The sequence below is a fragment of the Babylonia areolata genome, chromosome 10, assembly GCF_041734735.1.
Source record: "Babylonia areolata isolate BAREFJ2019XMU chromosome 10, ASM4173473v1, whole genome shotgun sequence".
In the NCBI taxonomy this organism is placed as follows: domain Eukaryota; kingdom Metazoa; phylum Mollusca; class Gastropoda; order Neogastropoda; family Buccinidae; genus Babylonia; species Babylonia areolata.
Genome location: NC_134885.1, coordinates 24,443,092 through 24,453,091, shown reverse-complemented (window position 1 = coordinate 24,453,091; position 10,000 = coordinate 24,443,092). Strand labels below are relative to the sequence as shown.

Here is a 10,000-nt window from a genome sequence, read left to right as displayed (position 1 = left end):
GTTCCCACACACACACACACCGTGCGATGCCAAGCGGCCGGTCAGAGGTTGTGGCAGTGGTGACACCAGGCCGTAGCGGTCCCTATGGAGATGTCTGAGGACTGTCGGAGCGCTCTGCAACACGGCGGCGATGTCACAGGCCACACAGAACCCCACCCACTCCTGGTTCTTCCAGCACAGGCTGGCCACGATTACACCTGTCACACACCTGGCCACAGGTACGTCACAGGTTAACCATGTGTAGTTTGATGGGTGCAACAGCCGAGTGGTTAAAGCGTTGGACTTTCAATCTGAGGGTCCCAGGTTCGAATCTCAGTAACGGTGCCTGGTGGGTAAAGGGTGGAGATTTTTCCCATCTCCCAGGTCAACATACGTGCAGACCTGCTTGTGTCTGAACCCCCTTTGTGTGTATAGGCAAGGAGATCAAATACGTACGTTAAAGACCCTGTAATCCATGGCAGTGTTTGGTGGGTTATCGAAACAAGAACATACCCAGCATGCACACCCCTGAAAACGGAGTATGGCTGCCTACATGATAGGGTCAGTCATACACATAAAAGCCCACTCATGAACATACTAGTGAACGCGAGAGTTGCAACCCACGAACGACGAAGAAGAAGAAGAACCATGTGTACCTCCAAGGTCAAGGTTAAAAAGCTGAAAGGTCCCATAGACTTTTACAGCCATCTCCCTCCATCTCCCTCTTCATCGGTGTGTTCTGAAAACATGGTGCGCTCAATGCACAGCCACATACAATAAAAGGAAATTTTTTTCCTAAAATTACGTTTATCTAACATACTTACCATGAACCACTAGTGCAGACCCGGCAGGGAGTCCGATTCCTGCCATGTGCAAACTACTATCCGCCTATGCGGAGAAAATGAAAGTAGCTACGGCCGATAACCTCCCGGAAGTAGGTTACCTCCCCTCTGTATTCCTGTCTAGCTTCCTCTTTTTCCAGCAAAATCTGGTTAAAGGTCCCAGCGCCTTTTGTGGCTATTGGGGCAGTGAATTCATATCCACTGTAGAGCTTGGAATAGGAAGGTGGAGGCCAATCGTCTCATTCCGCCATTTTAACCTTCCCAAACCTAAGTCAGGTAGCCATTCACAACTGGGTAGAGTGAAGACGATCGGAGTAAAGTGCCTTTCCCAAGGGCGCAGTACCACGCCGGGTAGACTGTGTAAACCTTTTTCATGAGTACGACACTGATGTACATGCTGTGAATCATGGGTTGTTTATAGAATAGCAGATGTGTGGAAAAAGCACAACAGGGGTTGACTTTGATGTGATCTACAGGGTGATAACTAAAAAGACTGCAAAGTTATAGCTGTGAAATATTGGGACTACAGGGATAGGTGTATTAACTATGGAGGTTTCAAAATATCTATCTATCTAATAAATCTGTCTGTCTGTATCTATCTATCTATGAGTTCACAATATCTAACTATCTATCTGTCAATCAGTTTACCTATCTATCTATGTGTCTATCAAATCTAATCTAATCCTATTTATCTGTCTATATATGACATTGCTGATTTTGTGTGAAACAATAGATAAAAGCTATACGCGTAGTTTCGTTTGCTCCACATAGGCGGATAGTAGTTTGCACAGGACAGGAATGTCAGACCCCTGCCAGAGTCTGCACAAGTTGGGTCACGGTTAAGTATGTGTAATTTACTGAAACATATCCTTCTCTAGAATTAACAAATGCAACAACAACCAAAAAAAAAACAACGCAAAAAAACACTACCACTCAAAAAAATGCTCTTGCTATGTATGATGAAGACTGGGGGTGGGGGGAATCACCTGACTGACGAAGAACCATGACGATGAAAAGTGTACAACGGCGCACCCTCTCCTCCCAGAATGCACCTGGCATCTGACAGCAGCAAGCAGTTGTCTTTTCCGGCCAGGTTGCTGACGACCCCCCGGCTGTAGGAGTTGAAGAAAGCCTGGGCCTTCAGCCCACCAAAGGGAGTGGAACAGACCTCCACTGTCTCCCCAACAGCGCAGTCCGTTGTGGAACGAATTGGGAGTGGAGAGATGTACGGCTGCCACTGCTGCAACCTGATCGAATTAAATAACGACAACGATGATAGTAATAATAACAATAACAATACTAATAAGAAGAAGAAGAACAAGAATAATTTGAAATAAGGGAGGGGGGAGGGGGAACATCCTGGAACAGGATCTTCATGGAGCTAGCCGTAAAATGTCTGGTATCATGCAGATCCCAGCAGTCGATCAGAAGACGCCTGACATTCAGAGGTTGGTCACATGGCACACACACCATGGAGGTTCTTCACTTTTCAGAATAAAAAGAATAACCAGATGGGCGCAATAGCCAAGTGGTTAAAGCGTTGGAATTTCAATCTGAGGGTCCCGGGTTCGAATCACGGTGACGGCGCCTGGTGGGTAAAGGGTGGAGATTTTTACTATCTCCCAGGTCAGCATATGTGCAGACATGAACCCCCTTCGTGTGTAAACGCATGCAGAAGATCAAATACACACGTTAAAGATCCTGTAATCCATGTCAGCGTTCGGTGGGTTATGGAAACAAAAACATACCCAGCATGCACACCCCCGAAAACGGAGCATGGCTGCCTACATGGCGGGGTAAAAACGGTAAAAGCCCACTCGTGTACATGCGAGTGTACGTAGGAGTTGCAGCCCACGAAAGCAGAAGAAGAAGAAGAAAAAGAATAACAATGACCAGAACACAGCCAGCCGAGAACAGTCTCCTCTTCCCAGTTTCCTACAACAGGTCAGGACAGATGTGAAGCAACCTTGTCAGTCTGAAGGTTCCATTCCTCCTGCCTGAGGGATCCCACTTAGGAGTGAACTCTAGGCCTAAGGTCCATGAATGTATCGTCGCATATTGATCAACAACACCTCCAAAAACGGAGTATGGCTGCCTACATGGTGGGGTAAAAACTGTCATACACATAAAAGCCCACTTGTGCATATACAAGTGAACGGGAGAGTTGCAGCCCACGAACAAAAAACAAAGAAGAACAACAAGATCAAAAATTTTGTTTCCTCGATTGCCTGCTCGATATTGGTGACTGTGAATCCCAACCCAGAATGATGTTGTAACCTTTGTTTTTAGGATTCATGCACTGAATCAGAGTTTGTACTTATAATACTAACAATAATAACATTAATGATATAATTTACAAAGTGCATTTCCATGGAAAACAAGCTAAACTGCAATGTACATTGCAAAAACCTATGAGTAAAATATTCATTAAAAAAAAAAAAAAAACCAATGACAAAAAGAAGCAGCTTTCTTCATTTAAAATGACAACTTGTAAACCTGTAAGCATAACCCAACTGAAACGCACAAAGGCAATTCAACAAAAATATCTACACACACAAAAAAACATCACATCACACCACAACACTCATCATACACCGCAATACCAAAATACCTGATGACAATGAAACAGCTCAGTAATCTCTGTTCATCTGCCTCCCAACTCTTGTGGCTGTTGCTGCTGTTGTTGTTGTTATTAATGCTGTTGTTGTTGTTATCTGCTTTGACGTCTTTTCTGTCCAACAGCTCCCAAGCTGGGTCAGGCATCAGCGATTCTAAGGACTCCCTCAGGCGAGGACAGTGGAAAAGGTGGACAACAGTACTGGGGAACCTCTCAAAAGCACGGGGGGTTATAATAACCTTGCTCTCCGACAGTCCCCGCCTCCCGGAGACGCCCCCATCTTCATCACTCAGTTCATCGACATGGGGGGTGTGGGGGGAGGAAGTGTCCACACCAGGAACGGTGCTCACCAGCACTCCAGACACTCTCTCCCCCACCTGCCGCTCAGAACCTCTCCCTTCTTCCTTCCGCTGCAGGAGCACCTCGCACCTCCAGTCCTCCTTCAAGGTCAAGGACAGGGTGTCGTGGTCAAGGTCAAGGTCACCCCGTTCCAGCAGGGGGCCGAGGCAGGAGGCGTGGGCCAAGACGAGACCCCCTTCTGTGTCAATCAGAATCCCACAACATGTGCCTTCAGGAGCTCGGGGGCTTGTAGTTTTGGCAGGTTGGGGGGAGCGGCGGGGTGGTGGGTGGTGGAGGTGAAGGTTGACCACACAGGCCGGGTTGTACATCTTTCTCTTCTCTCCCCTTTCCTGAACACAAATGTGGAATTTTACAGAGTTGACAAAGCAATCTGATTTTTACATAACAATTAAAAAATTTAAAAAAAAAAAAGAATATTGCTTACACTGTAGTGAGCCACTCTCTCTGGGACGAGTAGCCCAAATTTAACACACAGAAATCTGTTGTGACAAAAGATTAATACAACACCAAAATACACTGGGAAAGTGAAAAAAACTTAATAAGATTTTTTGATGTAAAAATACTGGGATAGTGATCAACTTCATGACTGGGGGTGTCCATCAGAAAACCTGGGCATGGACGAGAGAGAGAGAGAGAGAGAGAGAGAGAGAGAGAGTACGCATGTTTTGATTATTCCATTTGTACCTGAAGTTGTGATTCTATGTGTATGTATTGTTATTGTGTCCACCACACCCCAAATGGGCCAAAAGGATTACTTTTTTTTTTTTTTTTTTTTTTAGTCTATGGGAGAGTGGTTGGAGAGAGAGAGTGTGTACGCATATGTTTTGATTATTCCATTGGACACTGAAGTTGTGATTCTATGTGTATGTATTGTTATTCACTTATTGTATCCACCACACCCCAAATGGGCCAAAAGGATTACTTTTTTTTTTCTTTTTTCTTTTTTAAATCTATGGGTGAGTGGGTGGAGAGAGAGAGAGTGTGTACGCATATGCTTTGATTATTCCATTGGACACTGAAGTTGTGATTCTATGTGTATGTATTGTTATTGTATCCACCACACCCCAAATGGGCCAAAAGGATTACAATTTTTATTTAAATCTATGGGAGCGTGGGTGGGTGGATATGTATACCGTATGTTTGAATGTATGCTTGTATGTACTCATTGTGTTTACTTGTGTGTACAGTGTACCAGGTACTTTTTGGTGTGCATTGTTGCAATGTGTTATGAATGTATTTTGTAAAGGTTTCTGAATAAAGTGTTATCATTATTATCCAATATTAGTATCATTATCATCAGTGTGATTATGTCTTGATGTCTTCCTCCTGTTATATGGCATGTCAATGTCATGTCTTGACACTGTAATTATTTGTATGGCACAATCTTGTATGTTGTATGATATTAGCTAGAAATATTGTGTGAAGATGATGCACAATACAGAGTGATTATGTCACAGTTTCAGTTTCAGTTTCAGAAGCTCAAGGAGGCGTCACTGCGTTCGGACAAATCCATATACGCTACACCACATCTGCCAAGCAGATGCCTGACCAGCAGCGTAACCCAACGCACTTAGTCAGGCCTTGAGGGGGAAAAAAAAAAGGTGAATAAATGATAGATAAGCTTACACAAAGAAATAAATAAATAATAACTATAATGTTAAAAAAAAAAGAAAAAAAAGAAAGAAGATAACAATGATGATAAATAAGCAGATAGATGTAAAACATGAAGACACACATTCACATATACACCCACACATGCATAACAGATATGCACCGAATATGTCACAAATTTATGTCACTCTATGACAATAACAACAAACACTCCACCTTCATGTTTAATGATGAACATACGCAGGATATTCTTAAATATTGTATGATAATGTTTACTATCCTTGTTGGGGGGTGGGGGTGGGTTGTGTAACATCACTGAATAGCATAATAGTGAATAAAAATGGTGGACAACAAATCAAAGAACCATTAGTATGTTATGGTGTAATAAAATGGTGCTATGATGCAACTGCTTAGCAAACTGATAATGCAGTATGACACTGTATGAGGTTATGCATACTGTGATACTTCAAAAGGAAGAAACACAATTGTTAAAATATGAACAAGGACAAGATGATGGAATTTCTCTCAATGAGGCAATAAATATATCATCTTATAATGATTGCACTTTTGTAATGATAATTCATCATAAAGAATAACATTAAATGAGATGAGATGAGATCACTACAGTACACATGGCTGAGTGGATAACTGTACACACAGATCCGTTGTTGCACTGTTTCCGTGCACAACAGACACAATGAGAGAGGGGGAGGGGTATCAATATTCTCCAGGACAAGGTGATGTCAGTCAACATATGATGGGCACTTCTCTTCACAATAATTCTTGTGTTTGGGACCAGCTATCACCCGATTCAGTTCACTTTCACTTCAAAGGTGTTCAGGGGGTAGAAATAAAATAATACACACCTCATGTGTAATGGAGAAGAAAAAAAAGTAGACGTCTGACAAAGGCATAACACTAGCACACTGGTCAGGCCTGGCTCATGAGCCTATCATGAACACAGTACTGGCTTCAGTATTGAACACTGTACTGGTACTTGTACTGGCATGAATTAGAAAATTAAACATGTATGGTACTGGCATTAGCATTGCTATTTCAACAGTTCAAATGCTGGCGCAAAAAATGACATTAGGTGATGGCGTGCACAATATTGTTGGGTCTGCCTTGCTCAGCTTATAAGGGGGACTGACATTTAAGCTTACAGCTGAGCCTGCAGTGAAGTGAGAGCTGTTCGATCAATGGTTTCTGCTTTGCAAAGTTTTTTTTATTTCTGAACGTCTATGGCTCTCAAACTAAGAGGCGAGCAAAATCGCACTGGCTCATAGACACTAATATTATATGACTGGCTCTTGGTACTGCAACCATGGGAACGAGTTGATCTTTGCTGACTGTTCTAAAACCCATCTGGCCGTGAGAATGGGGCTATAAGTTGGGCAACGACTGTTCTGATAGTCATAGCCAGACACGACAGCTAGACAATCATACATTGGCGTTAATGTTAATATATGATGATTTTTTTTTTTTTTTTTTTAATACTCAGAATGGGTGTATTCGTGATCTTCGTTCGTGGGCTGGGTGCGTGGCCGTTTTTACACTCACCGATATTTGTGATCATGGGTAAGGGAAATGACAAAGCGACAGTGGAAATATAATTGTTTTTTTATTCACCGTACAAACATAATCATACCGGTGAGAGGGAAGGGGGGGGGGGGGGGGGGGGGGGTGAAAGGGGTTCGAACCTCTGATACATGTCTCCGAGTTCTGTGGGGGGCAGTCTCAATTCATGTGATCGTCTGCCCGGTTACTTCCCTGCAAACATGAAACCTGCGTCCTGCGTGTGTATCACAAGTAAAATTAATCGTCGCGTTTAATTTATCCATGAACAAAACACACTGTTACCCTGTCGTTCGGCGGTATCAATTTCTTCAAGATGACCAGGACTGACAGCCCTGTGAGTGTATCGACTGATCCAGTTCGTTGACCGAAGTCCACGAGTATTCTTTTTCTTTCTCGATGCTTGCTTTCAAGTTTTTGTTTCCTATATTCTTCGTTTCATGCAAAATTAAATTAATAAACTCGTGACAGACACTAGTTCTTGTCAACTAAGCTCCAGTCACAACAAATATCAACGAACAGCCAACGTCTCCTTTTCCCCTAAGAGAAATGAAACATGACTGCCCTCACGCAGACAGATGTTCTAACGCGAGGGGCAGACTGACTGTCCTGTCGGTGACTCAAACGTCTGCGTGTGCGAAGCCAGCCAGCCAGTCTCGTCGACCGAGTTCTTCGCGTTCCTAAAAATGGTCGGTGTTTGTTTGCTCAGTGGGGTAAGCTCGATTTTTACCACGAAACCAGTCTTTACGGGGGAAAAGAAATATGATTGTGTGGAAGATGTCAAGTTACAATGACAATTATGCCTTGCGGTTGTTAAGGCTTTTTTCATTACTTTTCATAAAAGCAAATAACCAGACAAGGGGGACAGGCAGATAAACAAGAAAGCAAATACAGGAAATCAGAAGAAAAAAAAGCCGGCTGCTACCGTAAACTCAACGAACAACGTTTTCTGTAAGGAAGTAGATTTTAGATTACCTTTAGTAGTAGTAGTAGTAGTAGTAGCAGTAGTAGTAGTGTAGGGACTGGCATTTGACTACCTAGGCCTCACGGCCTTTTTATGTCCCCTTCAATATCGGTCTCCTTTTATTTGTGGGATACATATATGTTTTCTTTTACATCGCAGGCAAGATACTTGCCAGGATCCTACTAAACCGCCTCACAGCACACCTTGACCAAGGTCATTTGCCTGAGAGCCAATGTGGATTCCGGAAAGAGCGCGGAACCACCGACATGGTGTTTGCTGCAAGGCAGCTGCAAGAGAAATGTCAGGAGCAAAATGCTGATCTGTTCTCCACCTATGTCGACCTCACTAAGGCCTTCGACACCGTGAGTAGAGAGGGACTGTGGAAGATCATGGCCAAGTATGGATGCCCTCAGAAATTTATTTCCTTGGTCAGCCAGTTCCATGAAGGCATGCAGGCTCGAGTCCAGGACAATGGCGAAACATCTGCTCCTTTTGCTGTCACAAATGGTGTCAAGCAAGGCTGCGTCCTGGCTCCAACGCTGTTCAGCCTCATGTTCTCTGCAATGCTTACTGATGCCTTCAGAGATGGCGATGTTGGAATCGGCCTAAAGTACCGAACAGATGGCAAGTTGTTTAACCTCAGAAGGATTCAAGCAAAAACGAAGGTCATGACAGACATCATCAGAGACTTTTTGTTTGCTGATGATTGTGCCCTCAACGCTGGATCTGAAGCTGACATGCAACTCAGCGTCGACAAGTTTGCCACTGCCAGCAGGAACTTCGGCCTTACCATCAGCACGAGGAAAACTGAAGTTCTCCATCAGCCAGCCCCAGGGAAACCCTACGTTGAGCCCAACATTACAGTCAACGGTCAGAGACTCAGTGCGGTGGAGCGGTTCACATACCTTGGCAGCACACTGTCACGAAATGCGACCATCGACTATGAAGTGAACGTCAGGATTGCAAGAGCAAGCGCAACTTTTGGTAGACTCGATGCAAATGTCTGGAACAGAAGAGGCATTAGTCTTGAGACCAAGCTAAAGGTCTACAGAGTAGTAGTTCTCCCCACACTACTGTACGCCTGCGAAACTTGGACAGTGTACCAACGACATGCCAAGAAGCTGAACCACTTCCACACAACATGCCTCAGGAAGCTACTGAACATCAAGTGGCAAGACAGGACCCCAGACACAGAGGTGCTCGCAAAAGCCACCCTTCCCAGCATCTTCACCATCCTGATGCAGTCCCAGCTTCGCTGGGCTGGACACGTGGCGCGTATGCCAGACCATCGGCTGCCCCAAAGGCTCTTCTATGGCGAGCTGCAACAAGGGAAGAGATCACATGGAGGTCAGAAGAAGTGCTTCAGAGATACTCTGAAAGTCTCTCTTAAAGCGTTTGATATCAACCCTGACTCCTGGGAGGAATCTGCAGTAGACCGTGACAAATGGCGCGCTGCTGTGCACAAAGGCGCCAAGTTGTGCGAGGCCAACAGGACTGCTGCAGCTATTCAGAAGAGGCAGGCCAGAAAGTCACGGGCAAACAAGCTCCCTGACAATGGTATGCCTGTCTTTGTCTGCCCCAACTGTCAGCGAACATTTCGTGCGCAGATTGGACTATTCAGCCATCTGCGCATTCACAGATAGATTCATGAGCATCCTCCCCTCCACCCCACCACCACCCACCCCCCATCCCCCAGCTGGATGACAACGATGGTCATCATCGATCTCGATGGACACACCACCACCACTGTAAATGACTCGTCAAAGTCAATAAATTTTTCTTTTAAACTGATGTTCATGTCAAGGAGATTTTTTAACACATTAGTATTTTGTGCAAGTTGAGTTTCGATAGGTAGTGCATTCCATATATGTGCAATTCTAATAGCTAATGAAATTTTCCTTAGGTTAGTATTACAGTGCTATTTACAAATTTTCATCATTGAATTTCTTGTACTCTCATAATCTGACACTCTAAAAATATTATTCACAGTGACTTCATTATAGCAATGTAACATTTTGTATGTTTCTATCAAATCCCCTCTTAGCCTTCTAC

The 10,000-nt window shown here is 44.0% G+C and overlaps 1 protein-coding gene across 1 annotated transcript in view; it reads right to left on the bottom strand.

Moving 5' to 3' along the window:
• Window positions 1-7,621, bottom strand: part of LOC143286902 (peroxisomal leader peptide-processing protease-like) — a 21,924-nt gene extending 14,303 nt beyond the window's left edge. The window contains exons 1-4 of the mRNA XM_076594833.1: window positions 7,270-7,621; window positions 3,433-4,127; window positions 1,808-2,068; window positions 21-208 (exon numbers count right to left, since the gene is read on the bottom strand). Of these exons, the coding sequence (XP_076450948.1) occupies window positions 21-208; window positions 1,808-2,068; window positions 3,433-4,106 (1,123 nt within the window). The 5' untranslated portion in view covers window positions 4,107-4,127; window positions 7,270-7,621. The remainder of the gene's footprint in view (window positions 1-20; window positions 209-1,807; window positions 2,069-3,432; window positions 4,128-7,269) is intronic.
• Between the last annotated feature and the right edge of the window lie 2,379 nt (window positions 7,622-10,000).